The sequence below is a fragment of the Ailuropoda melanoleuca genome, chromosome 6 (genome assembly GCF_002007445.2).
Source record: "Ailuropoda melanoleuca isolate Jingjing chromosome 6, ASM200744v2, whole genome shotgun sequence".
Lineage (NCBI taxonomy): Eukaryota > Metazoa > Chordata > Mammalia > Carnivora > Ursidae > Ailuropoda > Ailuropoda melanoleuca.
The window spans coordinates 17,115,833-17,134,483 of NC_048223.1; the positions used below are offsets into that span (position 1 = coordinate 17,115,833).

General features: G+C 40.2%; 1 protein-coding gene across 1 annotated transcript in view; it reads right to left on the reverse strand.

The window, feature by feature from the left end:
* Positions 1-934: 934 nt before the first annotated feature.
* Positions 935-18,651, reverse strand: part of COL6A6 (collagen type VI alpha 6 chain) — a 105,993-nt gene continuing 88,276 nt past the window's right edge. The window contains 4 exon segments of the mRNA XM_034661824.1: positions 935-2,354; positions 11,113-11,206; positions 14,061-14,732; positions 17,518-17,614. Of these exon segments, the coding sequence (XP_034517715.1) occupies positions 2,144-2,354; positions 11,113-11,206; positions 14,061-14,732; positions 17,518-17,614 (1,074 nt within the window). The 3' untranslated portion in view covers positions 935-2,143.

The following is an 18,651-nucleotide window of genomic DNA, read 5'->3' on the forward strand; positions in this document are numbered from 1 at the left end:
CATTCTTCTTCCCACTTAAACTTCCCCTTCATTTGGTTGAATTGTTACTTAGTATCTAAGGCCATGTTGAGTTGCATCTTTTTTTTTTTTTTGACTGTTTTAAACACTTTTGACGCATAGCTTAGTGCAGAGATAATAGGAGGCATTTCCTTTATAGTCTACTAATTTACATGTTTAAACCGGGAAGTACCCCTGCCTATTTGTGCTATTCTTGGTTTAAGTAGGGGTTTATTTAACTTACATTCAAATTTTTTCTGCTTTTCCCCTTTAGGAGAAAGAGGTAAATCATGGGAAATGCTAATATTAGGGATTTTAAAAAAGGAACTTAATATTTACAGTATGTTTCAGGCCCTTCATCTGTTAAGGATTAAAAAGACCCAAAATGCTAAAATAATCTCAGTTACCAAGGGCAAAAATTTTTGATGTACTTATCAATGCAGGAAAAATAAATACATTTTAAAGTATTTCTAGCAGTAAATAGGAAGAGTTTCTGCTTAATCCCAAGTTAACCAGAAAAATCCCTTTTATTAAAATACCTCTTGAATATTGTTCATCAATTTCCTCTACTTGAAACAAATTTTTCCTGAACCCCTAAGCACTGCTTAGGATATGAAGAAACCTGATGTGCTCTATTCTCTGTTTCCTGAGTATGAAGATGACATTTTAACTCCTAGCCCCTCTGAAGACATTGGGAGCTAACTCTATGGAGGTGCCTGAGTAAGGATGGCAAAAGTGGTTTTAAAACACAGTGGAAATGGCCTTTCTTTAATAGCTTTTATAAAGAGAAAGAAAAGAATATCCCCTCCTGGTCTTAGGTGCCAGTAACTGTCTGCCCCATGCATCCAAGCAGGGTCTCCCTCCCTGAAGAGAGTGATGTTCTGCAGGCAGAGCCACTGCTACCAACTCTGGAGCCAGCTCTGAGAATTTGAGGTAAGGTCCAAACATCGTGTCTAAATTACATAATGCTAATTTGGTCTTTAGTTGTTGAAAATATTAGCCCATCATAAGATTAAGAATTAGTTATGTGATCTGGATGGGGCTGAGGGGGGAGCAAGCTGTCAGAATGCTCTTGGAGGCTAGGCATTTGGAAGACCTTTCGTGCTTTAACTGCTCTGATCTCTGTGCATCTCTGTACATCTCTGCAACCCCAAGTGGATTAACCACCTTATTTTTCCAAAATCAATATGCATTTAAGACTCTATTTAGATCTTGGTTAGTCCTGTTGGGTACTGTTCACTGTTGACTAAATAGCTACATGTTGGGTAAAAGTAACTCAGCTTCCCCCATGACCAGTTGTCTTTACTCTCCTTTGTCTAAAGAATATATGGATTAGTAAAAAATAATACATGTAACAATAATGGTAAAGAGTCCATCAAAATGGCCAGGCAGGAGGCTCTATATAATGAGGGAACTTCTAGCTCAAAAGCAATTACTTATGTTTTGGGGGAATTAACAAGTTTCTCATTGAGTTAAGGAGAAGTTGGAGCAGAAAAAATTCTCTGCTTCTTACCTGTCCAAGCAAACAACCACAGAAAGTGGAAGGAAACCTTCCAGCACAAGCCTATCAGAAAGCTGGCCACTCCACACAGAGACAGTAATGTGTTTAAATGGTATCACGGAAAGCCAAATTATCAAGGTTATGACATATAAGCATCAATTTGCAAATGTAAATGTTGGGGTCTTTCAAAACATTAAGCTTTGGTTAAACAGATGAGCATTAAACAGTACTAAATAGAGAACGAAAGCTTGGCTTGCAGAAAGTTTAGGCTGGACGGAGAGCTACAATCAAAAGAATTAACATTGGCTCATGTGTATACTATTTAAAGTTTACCTTCAGATTACATCTCCATTGGACTTTTCAGAACCCTTCTTTCATTCTTCCATCTCTTAATGATAATAGTTCTTGAACTATCAGAGTGCTGGAATTATGAGGAGTGCTCAAAGAAATGGACATGATCAATCTCAATACCAGTGAGTGCAAGGGGTCAAATTGCCTGATAATCTACACCCTGTGTTTTGTCCAGCTCTCCAGAGTGGATGTCTAGATGTAGGTGGATATCCAAATAAAAGTCGCCCATTGTTATGGCAATGAATTTAGTTACTTAAATCCAGAGTCTTACCATGCTTCCTAAGACAAACTTCTTCAAGCACTTCCTTTGTCATGTTGGTTTGGAGCAGTTTTTATCACCTTTTTTCCATTTTTAAAGGCATGGAATGTGTTTCTGGTAAGATTTCGAATAGTATCATCTCTGCTGCCTCTTGCTACTCTTGAAAGATATTTTTTATCTTGAAAGAACTTTGCCTTCTGTAATGCATCTTCTTTGAGGGCAGTTTTATGTGGTCCAGGAACAAAGCTGTATAACAAAAGAGGAAACGTCAGAGGATAAATGGCATTTCAACTTTAATAGACTATATTAATTCTGTCTTCCTAGTATTGTCCCCATTCCTGTTGCATCCTTCCTTCAGGGTAATTTTACTAAGACTGTTAAACTGGAGATTTACACTGGGCAGATACATCAGAAGCTGAGACTGAGATGTAAGACATCTTGTCAAAATACGCAAAATCATTTCAACAGCAAATTCCTTCTTCATGGAACATGTTCCACCCGGAACGTCATATGGCTGGCTCCTTCTGATTGCTAAGGTCGGAGGTCAAGTACTACACCTCATTAGAGACTGCTGCATCTATGGGTTTTCCAGTCTACAGTATCCTGGTTGCTCAGCACAATATGCCCATTTTTTTTTTCTTTTTGTGACATATCACTGTCTGAATATTTACTTGTAAACTTCTTTGTGATCTGTTCCCTATTCTATCCTCCCAGACAGAAAATTTCACAAGACCATGTCTGGTAATCATAGCAATCCCAGGAACTTTAGAAGAGCATATGATAGATACTCAAAACATTTATCTAATGAAAACATGGATGGATGCCACTCCATCTTCCCTCTTCCCCTCCCACCCATCCATTCTTCCTTCCTTCCATCTGTCCATCCAAATGTTGATGCTCTATGGAAGGCACTATATTATATACAGTGGGGGACAGAGAAATAATGCCCAGTCTGGCAAGCACATAAAGAGTTTGAGGTCATGAATAACTCAACATGAAAGCACAGCTGGGGTCAGACTCTGGAAGGCGAGGTTGCTAGACTGACAGGTCAAGGAATCATAGAAGCCAGGTACTGACTGGAAGTTCTAACCTATCCAATAAAACTGTGCCAGTGGAAATGTCCTGTAATCACTGGCCAGTATGGCAGCCACTAGCCACTTATATCTATTGAGCACTTGAAATATGTTTAGTGTGACTGAGGAACTGAATTTATAATTTCATTTAATTGAAAGCTAGTGGTTACTATGTTAGTGCAGGAAGGGAGCCATTTCAGACAATCTTATTTTACAGGGAGGTGGTAGAAAGAGCTTTAGGTCTATAAACATTATATTCCAGCTGCTCTACTTACTGGCTGAGCAGCTCTGAGCAAATCACCTAACTAGAGTGATCTTTATGTCTTCAGGTGTAAAATGGGAATAAAAACAACCTATGTTGTGAGCAACATTTGAAATCCCCTAGACTAATTACTGTGGTGCTCTGTTGGTTACAGATGAGGAAACTGACTGCATGTAGAGGTGAATATCAGGGACAGAACTGAGACTGTAACCCACAACCCTCTGATATTAAGAGTTTGGTGTTACTTCCATTGGACTTGTTTTTTATTTGGGACACGATGGAAAACTATCAAGATACTTATTTATTTTTAAAAAAGGTTTTATATATTTGAGAGAGAGAATGCGTGAGAGCACAAGCAGGGTCGGGGGAAGGGCAGGGGGAGAGGAAGACTCCCCACTGAGCAGGCCAAAGGCAGCCGCTTTACTGACTGAGCCCCAACTATCAAGATATTTAGAATAAGAAAGTGCAATGAAGAAGGTCATGCTATCAGGAGCACCTGGATATGGTTGCAGAACCACAGGAAAGCAGATGGCCTGGGGCAGGTTAGAAAGTTTAGAAGGTATGAGGAGATTGGCCCATAAGCTCTTTGTGAATATTTTTAGAATGAATGTGTGAGAGCCTGGTGACTTAAGAAGAAAAGGTTTGTCATTAACATTTGCTGAATTGTGGTCAAGGGAAGAGTCAAGAGAACTCCAAAACACTGACATCAGGAAAACAGTGCCAGTATTCACTACAATCCATTTCTTCCTATTTGGATTTTTCCGCTTTCACCAGCTTTAAATCTGATCTCTCATGAAAACCAAAATATTTAGAAAATGAGTAAGTGAAAGATAAAGAATTTAAAATTAGTTCACTTCTTTCTCTCACATACATATGACATGCATGCCTATGTGCCCACACACACACTCCACGTACGCCTCTTGCCTCTATAATGAGAGCCAGAAGCAAAGGAGACATCAAATCAGCAAAGAACCATGCCATTATATACTATATGTCTAGGCTTCTGAAACTCAAATCCCAAAGTATATCTCCCATTCACTTCCACCAGTGCTATCTGGAACACACCAAGTTGATCAACATACTTCTCCCAGTTACCGAGAAAGCTGAATTTCAGTGCAAATATAATTTCTCACACCTCCCATTTTTGCTCTTCTTTCTTATTTCCAGAAATATTAGGAGCTGAAATTCTCCAAAGTCATAATTGTTTATATGCACAGAACATAGCTCCACCAGTCATGGAGAATGTGTTCTTTTGAGTCTGGATCACACCATTTTCATGTCTTGGGTTTATCTATACTGGTCTCCCCTCCCCTTCTCCACTTCCCCCTTTCCACTGGATCCTTTTTATGCTAAGTTATCTTTGTTATTTACCCCCTACTCTTTGTTAAGAAAAAGCTGTTAAAATGCTAAGTGCTTCTATAGTATGACACCTTTTTTTCCCCCCTCAAATACTTTTATTCTCAAAAGGATAGAACATGATAAACACTGTATCTCTGAACTTTTTTTTCACTGTTGTACACAGGAGCTTGTATTTGATAAGCATTTGGTAAGAATCATCGGGTTACACTGTTTGGGAACTATATAGAATTTGTTTTTCCTTTTGTTCCATATTGTTGAGTTATTTCTTTACTTATTGGTAACTCCAACAATAGGTAGTCAAGATAAAGAAACAGGAATGAAATAACAGCTGATCATTTCATATTTTGTGCTCAACTCCAGTAAAGCTGGTGGAAAAGATATGGCGGCTAGACAAAATAAGGTGGGTGGGACTCTTTGTAGATTTCAGTTCTCTGTGATCATAGATTCCTCCATCTATCCAGATAATCAGGAGTCAATTGTGCTGCATTTACTAGTTGACCGGATACACTGGAGTAGAAAATGCAGACAAGATTGCTTCTATTTCGAGAATCCTTTTTAATTTGCATTTTGTGTGTCTAGAAAACCTACTTTGGAAGGTAGAATTACAACAGATGTATTATTCATAGGGCATTGGTGACTGTGTCCATTTTTTACAATTTGATTGTTCTGGCTGTGGTCTGTCAGCGCTTTCAAGTCTGGCACAAGAGCTTCCCTGACCGGATGAAGCAATAAGCAGGTGGCTTTCTGTCTTCTACTGTATCTGAGCGGATCTAAGCACTTACAAAGAGGCTGCCCTACAGTCTCACCCTTACTGGCCATCTGTCTCCTTGGTTGCTTGTGTTCAGGTCCTTTCTTTTCCATCTGATAAGAACCAGCTTCTACCTGTATTTCTCAAAATCTCACAGTGGAATGATCTAATTCTTATGCAAGTTATTTTGAGACTTGGCAAGTCATCTTTATGGCCAGGCATCTTGCCTAGCAGGCATTCTCAGCTCCCTCAATTATGTGCTCAATTCTGCCTCACTTCTCTTGAAAGGCTCAGGCAGGGAGTTTCGGAAGCAGCTGTGTGGCTTACCTTTTATTATGGTCTTTGGTCACTTAGAGAAGGCCTGGGGTGTCCTAGGCTAAGGCACCATCAGGGAGTTCACCAGCAGTGGTATGGATTTCATGTCTCAATTCCTGATGGCCCAGACATTGCCTGTCATTTCCCTATTTCAGATACAGATGAGAAGCTGAGCCTCCAGGAGAGCTGGGCAATGTGAAAAAGGGGAAAAAACATCCTGTCGAAAAATACTGTGAATCCCCTCCACTCACGTTGATCTTTAAACAAAATGCATGGTAGGAATAGTTTCCAAAAATTCCTTTTAATTTGTATAGGCTGGCTTCAGTATCTGCCTACCGCAGTTATGGCCAACTACATGATATGTGGAGCCCAGTGCACATGGAAATGGGAAGCTCCTTTCCATGCTGCCAGACACCTGCAGCAGGGGGAGCCCTGCTCTTTGTGGACCCACCACGCAGGCTTGTTTGAGGCCTGAGTTCAGGAAGCATTTGCTGCTGGACAGTTCCCTGCTTCCCAGCAAGGTGAGATTTGAGGCAGAGGCTTCTCAGAGCTTCTGGAGCGGGGGCATCTGGACTGAGAGTGCCTCTCTGGCCTTGATGACCACAGAGAAATGCAGACACTGCACACTAAAAGTAGGCACACACTATCCAAGGCATTTGCCTACTAAGTGCGATTCACAGAGGCTGGTACACATTTGATTTTACTCAGATGTGGGGTGTGCATGTGTGTGTGGTAGTACAACCTGATTTTTCACTGAAACACTCTCCTAACTACAATTATCTCTAATTCTGAAAAAATGTAGGGGCTCCTGGGTGGCTCAGTCATTAAGCGTCTGCCTTCAGCTCAGGGTGTGATCCTGGCGTTCTGGGATCGAGCCCCACATCAGGCTCCTCTGCTGGAAGCCTGCTTCTTCCTCTCCCACTCCCCCCAATTGTGTTCCCTCTCTCGCTGTCTGTCAAATAAATAAAATCTTTTAAAAATAAAAATTTAAAAAATTTAAAAAATGTAAGTAATGTTCATACATGCAAAAAATATATATGTACATTATTAAGTTTTAAAAGAACTTTTGCCTTTGTTGATACTCTTAAAAATATCCTAATTAAAAAATATTCTTTTTTTTTTATGTTTTTTTTATCATATGATGTTAGTCACCATACAGTAAGTACATCCCTGGTTTCTGATTCGATGATTCATTAGTTGCGTAACACTGGGTGTTATACGCAAATATTAAGTTCTACTCTGATTCCTTTCTTTGGGTATACATATATTTTCTTCTTCTATAACATCTCAAGAGCAATGTTTAGCTCATTAGCTTTTAGAGTTTTTAAGTTTTCCCTAACACAAGAATTAAGACTATAAACTTTCCTAAATTATGACTTCTGACATATCCCACAAATTTTGACACATAACATCTTGATCATTATACAGTTCTAAGTATTGTAAAGTTTTCATTATAATTTTTTGCCTTCGTTATTTAGGAATGTGATTTTAATTTAAAAATGTATGGATTTTAAAAACATTTTTATTAATTTCTAACTTAATTGAATTCCAATCAATTTGGATTGTACGACGCTAATTCTTAGAGCTTTGTTGACACCTGCTTGGTAAGTTAAAAACTGCACAATGAACGCCTGGTGAACTCTCCTCCTTGATTCAACTAGTTGTTAATATTACATGTGTTCTTCAGAAGAAAGTCTCATTTTTCTATGCAAGGTTCTAAATGAACCTACTAAATCAAGTTTGTTATTTATGATGAAATCTTTAATTTAATCTTTACTCATTTTTGTCTTTTTGACTGATCAGTATTCAAACTGGTGTACCGAAACCTCCAATTCTAATGTTAGTTCAATGGCAATTTCTCCTTGTAGTTTTTCAATTTCTACTTTGTATATTTTAAGATTATTTTATTACCTTTTTAGAAATTTCGAATTATATCTTCTTCATGAATTGAACACTTTGTCATCATGTAGTGGCTTTTTATCCCAATATGGTTTTGTTAAAGAGAATATTTTACCTGATATTAATATGTTATATTCTAGCTTTATTTTTCTGGTTACTGGTATGTTTGTATATATCATCTTCTGCATATAGCAGTATATATTAAGTTTCTAGATTTTTTTTTAAAAAATTTGCCTTGTATATTTTTTCCTTAATTTTATTTCCAGCTTTTCCATGTCCTTATTTTGTGGCTGTGTCTCTATAATTGAAAGCAAGTTATAGCTGGATTTTGTTTAAGTCCATCATCTCTGTAACTGGCATGTTTAGTCTATGTTTATTATGACTCCTGATATATTTAAATGGATTTGATTCTGCTCTTTTACTTTGTGCCTTCTACTTGTCCTCTCCGCCCCCCACCTTGCTTTTTTATTTAAAACAACATTTATGTTGTTTGTTTTTATTCCATTTTCTTGCAGTACATTTTTGGTAGTTAGTTACTTTCCATTTTTCCCCCCACAGGTGCCATCACAATTTCTAATGCATTTTTAAGAGAGTCTGAAGTTTTTCAGTAGCCTAACTGCCAGTCCAAACCATTCAAGTTCCTAGAGCCCTTAACTCCATTTACCTTCCCATGACATATATTATTATTATTGACCCGTTTTTCAGTAACACCATTTTTACCCTTAAGGCTCAACTTCATTTTTTTAAATAACAAAAGATTATTTTATTGTCCAATATATTTTCTCAAGTTTAAATAATATTTCTTAATATGTATAATCTAAGTACAACTGTTTTTTTTCTGTTAAACCACCAGGTGCCAACAAATATTTTATTTTCATACCTTTGTTAACAAAGGTTTTTGTAATCCTACCAATTAGATATTACTATTGCTTAAAAATCTAACATTTAGATTTTCCTAAATAGTGTCAAATTTGGTCATTTATTAGTGTTGCATCTCAGCCCTTCCTTCCGCGGTCATTTTTATTTTCCTTGAAGTACGTACTTTAGAAGTTCCTTTAGCAAAGGTCTTTGTGGTGAACTGGTGTGTTTTTTTTTTTATCCTCGTTATCTTTGCTTCACCATTATTTTTTAAAGTTGGTTTTTCTGCGTTGATAAAAATGTTCTTCCATTACTTTAAAAGTTCTTAACAGTTTTCTGGCTTCCACTATCGCTACTGATAATCCAGCTGCCAGCCTAATTATAGCTTCTTTGTAAATAATTTCTTTTTCAGGCTGCTTTCCTCTTCGGGTTGGCGTCTGCATTCCCCTACGCCCTAACTGCTGCTTTCTTTGTATTTATCCTGCCGGTCGTACCTGATCTTCTCTTCATCTTTTAATTCATCTTTTTCATAAGTTCTCGAAAATGATCATCTCTTGATGTATTTGAATATTATCTCACTTATGATTTCAAGAATTCCAATTTGATATAGATCTTTCCATTCTGTTGTGTCTCTAAACTTCTTACATTTATCTTCTCTGCATTCTGAGTGATTTCTTCAGCTTTATTTCCCAGTTCATTATGTTTCTCTTTAGATGTTCCTATTATTCTGTTTAAATCATCCACTGAATTTTCAAGTTTTTTTTTAATTCACAGAATATTGTAAAGAACAGAACCATGAATAAATACCTGTATACTTTTCACCTACTTGGTTCTCCATATGTTACCATCTTGTTACTGTGTGTGTATCCACACATGGATATAAGCATACATGCTCACATATGCACGTACACACACACACACACACACACACACACACACACAAAAACCCCATCCTATTTCCTATTAGGAAAACTACCTGAAAATAGGCTACATGTTACTTTTAAATACTTCGATATGTTTATCTCAAGAACAAAAACATTCTGTCATATGAACATGATACTATTACTACACATAAGGAAATCCACATGAATAATACCATCTGACATATTGTTCATACTCAAATTTCCCCAGTTGTCCACCAGATGTCATTTATATAAGCTTTTTTCCTGACCTGGGATCCAGTCAAGATTCATACCATTACATTGGATGGTTATGGCTCCTGGGTCTCTCCCATTTTAGACTAGTACCCCACAAGCCCTTGCTGCTCATGACACTGAAACCTCTGACCAGGTCAGCTGTTCTGAAGAAAACTCCACATTCTGGAATTGTCTCATGGTTTCCTCGTGGGTCAAACATTCCTTGCAAGAACCTCACATAGGTGATGTACCTTCCCCTGCATCACCTTAGAAAGCACATAACGTCAATTCTCGGTCACAGTGGGAAGTGCATCACCTTAGAAAGCACATAACGTCAATTCTCGGTCACAGTGGGAAGTGCCAGATCTTGCCATGTACGTGCACATTTCCGTTCTTTGTATAAGTTAGTGATATGTGGATGGTCTGGGAGACTGTGAAATAGCCTGTCCCCAAACAACCTGTCAACCAGTGGTCTTAGCATTCCTTAATTCTTGCCTGACTCCGTTATTACACTAGAGACTTCAAATTGGTGATATTTAAAGGAGATAAATTTATTCATGAGAGAGAGAGAATGTGCATGAGCAGGAAGAGCAGAGGGAGGGGGAGACAGAGTCCCAAGCAGGCTCTGCCCTGAGCACAGAGCCCGACGCGGGGCTCGATCTCACAACTCTGAGATCATGACCTGAGCCAAAACCAAGAGTTGGACACAACCGACTGCACCACCCAGGTGCCACCATTTTCCTCTACATTTATTAGCTAGCATACTTGTATAAAAGAAGAACTTTTACTACCCCCCTCCCTTTTCGGATCTCTATATAGACTTGTGGATTTTAAAAATTCATTCTGTAATATCCATTATCATCATTCTTTCTGATGTCAAACTGTCCAAAATCAGGCCAGTGGGAATCTTTTCAAGATAGTTCCTTTGTCCTTTTGCCACAATACTGCTAGTTTTTGACTACTTCTTTGCTTTCTGGCGTAACAAATATTTGAGAGTCATATTGTACTTTGCCTGCTACAGTCTAGAGTTCGCTTTTTTCTCCAAGAAACCCTGGTTCCTTTGAGTGGGGAATGATATTTAGAAACCACCAGCTGGCCATTAAGTATGCTCATTGCCACTGAAGTGGCCCATTGGTTGTTTAATTTCCACATTTAGATTTTCCACTTTTAAAAATCTCTGGTGGTTTTTCAGATTAGCCTGGTAATTTGATTCCCTCAAATTATATTTTAATAATATCATGTAACAATAGATTTTGTCTGAAGAGAAGAGGGAGAAAAGGAGGAAGAAATGATAGAGAATGAGGAGAAGAAAGGGGGGCACATTATTTATCAAGTTCTTTCAAGCCGCAAATACCTTCGCCACTGCCGTGCGGGCTGCTTCAGATCTGTAGAGCTGAGTCTACTGCACTTCATCTTGAAGTTTATTGGTGGGTATTTGTTGATTGCACCTAGGAAGAGAAAAGTCTGGTGAGTCTCTTACTCGTGGCTATTAACGTTACAGCAATCCGCTCTGTAGGCAAAGTATCACTGCACTGTTTTCCATATTCATCAAAGGAAGATACCAACTAAGGTGGCCATAGGAGATGAAAGCAGGTTTCTCAGGGGAGTCTCTAAAACTGGGTTTAGAAAATACATCTCTGCTGAATTTATAGGCAGAGCATTCAACTTACTTTTCAATAAGATGCCTTTAGCTGCTAAAGTTGGCAATGTTAGAGGAGATATTATGAGCTAGTCCTAAAAGTCTGGCCTCTAATTGACATGAACTATTCAGAATAGTTATTTTTTATTTGCTCCTTTGCAATATCAAAATGCAAAGGGAAAGGGATGTTTCCTTTATGGTTTCTGTATCATTAACAACAGTAACAATAGTGCCATCTTGGGTTTAATTCATTAGTGGCTCACTTCATTTGGAAGTATATTAATTTTTTATAATAACAAAGCATGCCTCTTCCCACACAACTGAAACATTTAAAAGCCATTTTTTATGGGAAACTTTAAAAAATGTATTATTTATTTCCTTGAAGTGTTACATTGAACGGACTTGGTAAACACAATTAAATCTCTTCCTTGGTGATCAAGGGTCATTAAGTAGCAAGTTTGCCCCGGGGTTGTGAAATACACCAGCTCTAAAGCTGCTGTTGCAGGCTGGACTGTGCGATTCTAGACTGAATGGTCCAAAACTGTGATGTTGTGCATTTGATTTTTTATCTGTCCTAGTTCTAAGCATCAGGCTGTTTGTCAGTTTTGTTTCTCTTAAAAAATGTGTTCTTTCTGATGTGGACTGTGCTTGATGGCCACCTCAGTCACAGCATGGTGTCAAATAAGAGTCAGAGAGGGAGCTGCACTAGAATCCCCAGGAGGGCGGTGATGGTGTCCGTTTGGTCACTCCTTGATAGCCCCACACCTCGGGGCGCCTGGGTGGCTCAGTCGGTTAAGCATCCGACTCTTAAGTTTCGGCTCAGGTCATGACGTCAGGGTCCTGAGATTGTGCCCTGTGTTGGACCCTGTGCTAGGCACGGTCTGCTTGAGATTCTTTCCCCCCCCCCACTATCCCCCTCTGTTCCTCCCCCACAGCTTGTGCCCTCTAAAATAAATAATTTTTTTTTAAAGATAGCCCCACACCTAAACCGTGAGTGGCTCAGTGTAGGTGCCTGATACATACGCGTTGGTGTTGAAGGAGCATGAGTCTGCGGCTTGCTATAGGATTATGTTAAAGCCTTTTTCAACTTCTACTATTACAGCTATATTTCAAAGATGGGAGATTTCTGATACTTAAGCTCTAGAAAAGTAATGTATAATTGTGTCACAGTTACGGTTTTCTGAAAGCACTTTCTATATGTCCCATCTACCCCAAGTAATTCTTAAAACATCTCTTTTCCTTTCCCTGGGTGGTAGTGGGGTGTCATTTTTACCTAATCATGCAGTTTGACTAATTACCATGAGACACCATGAAGAATTTGGGGGGACTGAGGAAGGAAAGTCCATCTTAAATGTTCCTTCATATTTTTTGCCTCATAAGGAGTGTTTCTTTACAAGTTTCTCAGTCTTTTAATGTGTTATTTTGTTTTACCCTTACAAATGCCTTGTAAGTGCTTTTTTCAGAATGATTCCTGGCCCCCTTTTTTTGCCCCTCTTTTTTCCAGTTCCTCTGATTTCCTATTCCAAAACACATCCACATAAATTTCATTCTAGGAGCCTGTTGCTCCGGTGTTTCTCGAACTGTAATGTGCATATGAATCACCTGGCAATTTGATAAAAATGCAGGTTCTGGTTCAGAATGTCTGGAGTAGGGCCTGGAATTCTGCATTTTTCACGAGCTCCCAGGAGATGCTGCTGATGTAGGTCCTAGACTCACATCTGGAGCAGGACAGGATGGGGGACACGACCTCAGTACCGTCAAGTTCCCAAGGCTCCTCAGACCTCGCCTATAGTGACTAGTGCTTCTCTGCAACCTTAACTGGTCTCACTGTGTAACGTCAGTGACAAGTTTGAGACACGAGCAGAATCTCCCGTAAGCTACACTGGGTGTTCTTCAGCTTGTGTATTCACTTTTCCTTATCTGGACTCTAAGGGCTCATTCACCATGAAAATGTTCAGAAACCTGACGACTTCTCAGCCTCCAGAGCCATAGTAGGACGTGGCTTCTTTTTACCCATTCCACTGCATGCAAAGTGAATTGCATACTTTCAAGGCAAAATTATTCCAAGAAATACTGCCCATGTTTCTTTTTTAGGAGCACCAGTTACACTAATTGCTGGCATCATAAAAAGTCATTAACAAGGCTGAGAAAATTTTGCAAGGACGTATCTTTCATTCTGACAGGTAAAATGGTATCTCCTAATACCTCGAACTCTGCTTTTGAAACTTGTAAAAAAGCAAAGCCGAGAATTGCTGAATTTTCCTTTGGCTCTCTCTTTTGGGGGTGTTAACTGATGAAGCTTTCCATCGAAGGGCAGTGTGTTAATGTTACATGGCAAGGATTTCTACTTGATAGCTAAGGTCCAGGCTGTGACTTTACAACCCCAGACTATATTGCTCTATGCAGACAGATGTGTGAGCAGCTGTTTGTTATGATTGTTTCTCCATAGGAACCAGAGACATAAAAAAGATGAGCCAGAAAATTAAATGTAGGAATCAGAGTTTTCCTCCCTCCACCATCCATCATTACAAATTTTCCTTTCTGACCCTGTAGTGCCCTTGAAGACAGAGATTTCCAAGAATCCATGTCAGTTCATCAACCATTCTTTTGGGAATACCAAATATACTCTTAACGTGTAAGAAAGAACAGATTTTATGACTTACGCCTGATTGAGTTTATAAAGGCTCTCACAATCTTCACACTGTATCTGTGGTCAGGTTTATGAATTCGGCCAAGCTGGACCAAGTGGTGATCCAAAGGGTAGCTGGCTAGATCTTCTAGTTCCTTGTCATTCCAAGCAGGGCCAAGGGAAAACACAAATAGGGCATAACCTTGACATTTGGCTCTCAAGGATTCTTTCTTTAAGGTCTCCTTGTCCAAGTGACTGGTTTCCCCAGCAGAAATCACAAATATGACTTTGTTTCTTCTCATATTGGGAGTATTTAAAAAGATATTGTCCAGGGTCCACTGTAAGGCATGACCAATGAAAGCATCTCCATTTAGTTGTTGAACTGATTTTTCCAGGTGCCTCCTCATGAGGCGTTTACTGTTGTAGGTGGTGAGGTTGAACTCAGTTCTAACAGGACTCTTCTGAGTGTTGGGTAGGAAGTTGGGGGGAGCATGGCTTAATAGGGCCACCCGATCTCCGGTGACAGAGGTCCCAGGCTCTGGGGTGATCTCAAAGTGATCTAACAGTGCTCCCAAAAAGTGTCTTATGTCTTCAAATTCAGCACTTCCCACATGCCGGGAGCTGTCCAGAAGGAAAGCAGCATCCATGTAAGACTGTGCAGGGGGCGGTTTGGCTTGATCGCAAAAAGCGTCTGGCTTGCAGACATCTGCAGACCAAGAGTCACATAGGGTTACGAAAACAGACTGGACAGAAAAGATAGCATCCAAATATTTTAACATTTGGAAACTGCATAATCTTTGATATTAAAATAATTACTAAATGACTTTGAAATCAACAACAGATTTCCTAGTCCATAGTTTGCGTCTATATTTAAAATGTACAGATTTTACACCCAGTTGGTGTCTTGAATTCCATTCACTAAGGCAATTGACTTTTAAAAATTAAGCTGCTTTCAACAGAAGCTTAATCTTGGCTGTATTTTCAGTTTATAAAGATTGAAGTGGACAGTTTATCTCGTATTAGGGTATACCTTATCATGACAAAAGCTAGTGATCTCTCTAGATAGACAGGAAACAGGTTAAACCAATGGTCCCTATCATTATGCTCACACTGTTCTATGAAACGTAGTATGCTTAACAAGAGTGGAAAAAAATCAATGAATTCTTTTACTTCAATTTAAATAAAGGTTTGTAACTCAATGTCCATCTGGGTGTGGACACTAAGGACAAAGCTATAGCTCATGTTTGTATCTCCAGTGTGCTTGTTAATTGAAACCTCAATACATGATTGTTAAATACATGAATATAAATATTGCATATTAGCAGGCTTTCATAAAATAGGGGTCATTTTAATAAATATGCATATCTCATTTAGCAAAATAATGTGTAGTAATAAAACAGAAAGTGAATTCCATTGAATCTGACCACAATGAATATTCAGAGGAATAAAAAAAAATTTGGAAATGGAAAGATCTTAGGGGTCACCTAATCTAATTTTACAGAAGAGACTGATGGTAAGAGGGTAAAATCATTCTGCCAAACAATACGCAAGTGTTTCTAGAAGTTTCTACGTATGAAGTCAGGGTTTATTGTGAGAGACAAGGCCATGTGGTATGGCAGTGGGTAGGGTCCTTGGCCTAAAAGCTAGGATGCCTGGGCTCTGGTCTTACCCAAGTCACCACTGGGCCTCAATTCTGCACAGTTAGGTGGGTGGGTCAGATTCACCCAGAGAACCCTTCCAGGGCCAACCTCTGCAATCTTGAGGTTTTCAGTAATATTTGGTTGAGGCTGAGAATGCCTCTTCAAAAACTAAAGAGAAGAGAAATGGAATGACAAGCGTGTGGACAGCTGGTACTTAGATATGCGCCTGGAGCAGGAATAAAAGCAGTCAGATGAAAGGTTAAAAACCAGAATGCAGATCCTTGGGGATGTAGCAAACTTCCTAACTTCAAACTTGCTCATGGACTCCATAAAGATGTGGCTTTGCAGAAGTTATGTTTCCCTTACTGAAATCCGGGACAATTTTACGACCGCGTTTAGCGGTCGAATGACAGAACAGTCACCTGTGTGCTAGGCAGTTTCTAAAATCAGAGACAGCAGGCTGCCCATTTGCTCAATTTTGTGAGGTTTTTTAATTGCAGGAAACAACAGCCAAAATATCTTCCCTTATATGCCTCAGAGACAAAACAAGGATTCAAGCCAAGAAACGGGGCCAAAGTCTATCCCCAGTCACACACGTACAACTTCTGACTCTGACTGTAACATACCAGCACACGAGTGTAACTGATGTGTCTGAACGCCGTGCTGAGGGTGGGCTGGGTGCCTTGAGTAGGACGACCAGGGCCTAAACAACCCCTTGCCACTGAGAGGGACGGGGTTGGGAGGGAGGCAGAGCAGGGAGGGAGAAGGAAGGTGGGGAGAGGGGAAGGGAGGAGAGAGACTAATGAGTAGAGGGAAGCACGGGGGAGACAGAATAGAGGGGTGTCTGAAGCAATCCCACTTCTCAGACTTACCACCTCCCTGTGACGTCACTTACATGGCAAGCATTAGCATCTCACTGATACACATGGAGGAGGAGAGGAAACAATCATTTTCTTGAAAACCAAATACCAAGTGCCAGGGAGAATAACAGGGTCTCTGTTACGCGTAAGTCGCAGCGTTGTGAGGCCAGCCTTCTTGGGTTTCCTCTGGCTGTGCCATCTCCCAAATTATCTCACCTCTCCAAGCCCCCTTTATGTCATCTGTCAAGTGGAGTTAGTAATAGTTCAAATGTCTCAAGGTGATTATAAAAATGGCATGAGACAGTAAGAGTGCTTGGAACAGAATAAGCACGCTAGCTTCAACACCACCACCAGTGTTACATAAAGCCATTAGAACAGTGCGTGGCTCATAAGAATTGTCTGAGAACTGTTAGAAATCACACCCACTGGTGACTGCAGTGGCTTCCACTGTCTTCATAATTACTGGAACACTCAAATTACCAGCATACTCACCCACAGCTGCTTCTCTAGCTAGCCCTATAAATTGTGTATAAAACATGGCCACGGACAAACCAGCATGGCAAATCTTTCTGACGCCTCCTTTCAATGAAAAATGCATGGGTTTCTACTAATTTCCACTTGTATTATAAAGCATTTCTTGGGGGGGGGTTGTGAACATTTGAGATTTAGAAGACACATAAATATACTTTACGGCATGAAAACCTTGGCAACGAGATGGGCTGAATTTTTCTAACAATTGTTACTGTTTCCTGGAAGCTGCAGAAGGATGGAGGGCCTGGAATGCAATCCTCCTGCTAGGATACCTGGGAGGAGCCCTGCTGGCGGGGGCTCCATCTGTGGACCATGCAGTATGAGGAAGTGATCCCAGAGCCCCAGGGAAATCTTCCCAAGGCCACTTGTACCCCTGCTGCCAAGTCCAGCCAGTCCTGCCAACAGTGACTCAGTGTGCTTAACAGGCGTGATCAAATTATATTCTCTCTGTGGGTCTCACCATAGCAGAAAGTGCACCGCTGGAGTCTCTCTAACGCTGGCGCGTAGTCGGTCCCGGATGGAACCATTATGACTTGGAATGTGCCAGTGTCATCAATCTGCAAGAAGCAGAAGAAAAAGAACAGCTTAGTGGGTGGGGCTGCAGCAATCCCCCGGGATTGTTCAGAGCACTGAGATCTTCTGAGTGCAGCACTGCTAAAGAAGGTCATAGGGAAGCCTAGCACGCATCAGGGTGGCTAAGAGCCCTACTTGGGGTTAAACCCTGCTGTTCCCTTTAGCTACAGGTCAGGTTCCTTTGTCTCTCCTCACCTACAAAATGGGATAATCACACTATTACCTAACAGGGATACAGTGGGCATTAAAAGGGTCCATAATCAAAAGGCACTTATTGGCACAGGGTGGGTGCTGTGTGGGTCATTAGAGACCACGAAGCACTTTCCTATTCGTTATCTCAGCAACCCAGTGAGTTTGTTCTTATGTGCACGTGCCCATTTTACAGATGAGGATACTGAAGCTCAGAGGAGGGCCAGAGGACTGATCAAAAGACAATGGACATGGAAGCCATTGAAGGAAGAACGTCAGAGGACACACCCTGCCCTGCACACACACATCCCAAGTCCCAGAGAACCAAGTGAAATCAGACTGTACTTTACAACTGTCTCTGAGTTCCCATTATGAACCAGGTATGAACCAACAAATGCTGGAGAGGATGTGGAGAAAGGGGATCCCTCTTACACTGTTGGTGGGAATGCAAGTTGGTACAGCCACTCTGGAAAACAGTGTGGAGGTCCCTTAAAAAGTTAAAAATTGAGCTACCGTATGATCCAGCCATTGCACTACTGGGTATTTACCTCAAAGATACAGACGTAGTGAAGAGAAGGGCCATATGCACCCCAATGTTCATAGCAGCATTGTCCACAATAGCTAAATCATGGAAGGAGCCGAGATGCCCTTCAACAGATGACTGGATTAAGAAGACGTGGTCCATACATACAAATGAATATTACTCAGCCNCATACAAATGAATATTACTCAGCCATCAGAAAGAACTATTACCCAACATTTGCAGCAACATGGACGGCACTGGAGGAGATAATGCTAAGTGAAGTAAGTCAAGCAGAGAAAGACAATTATC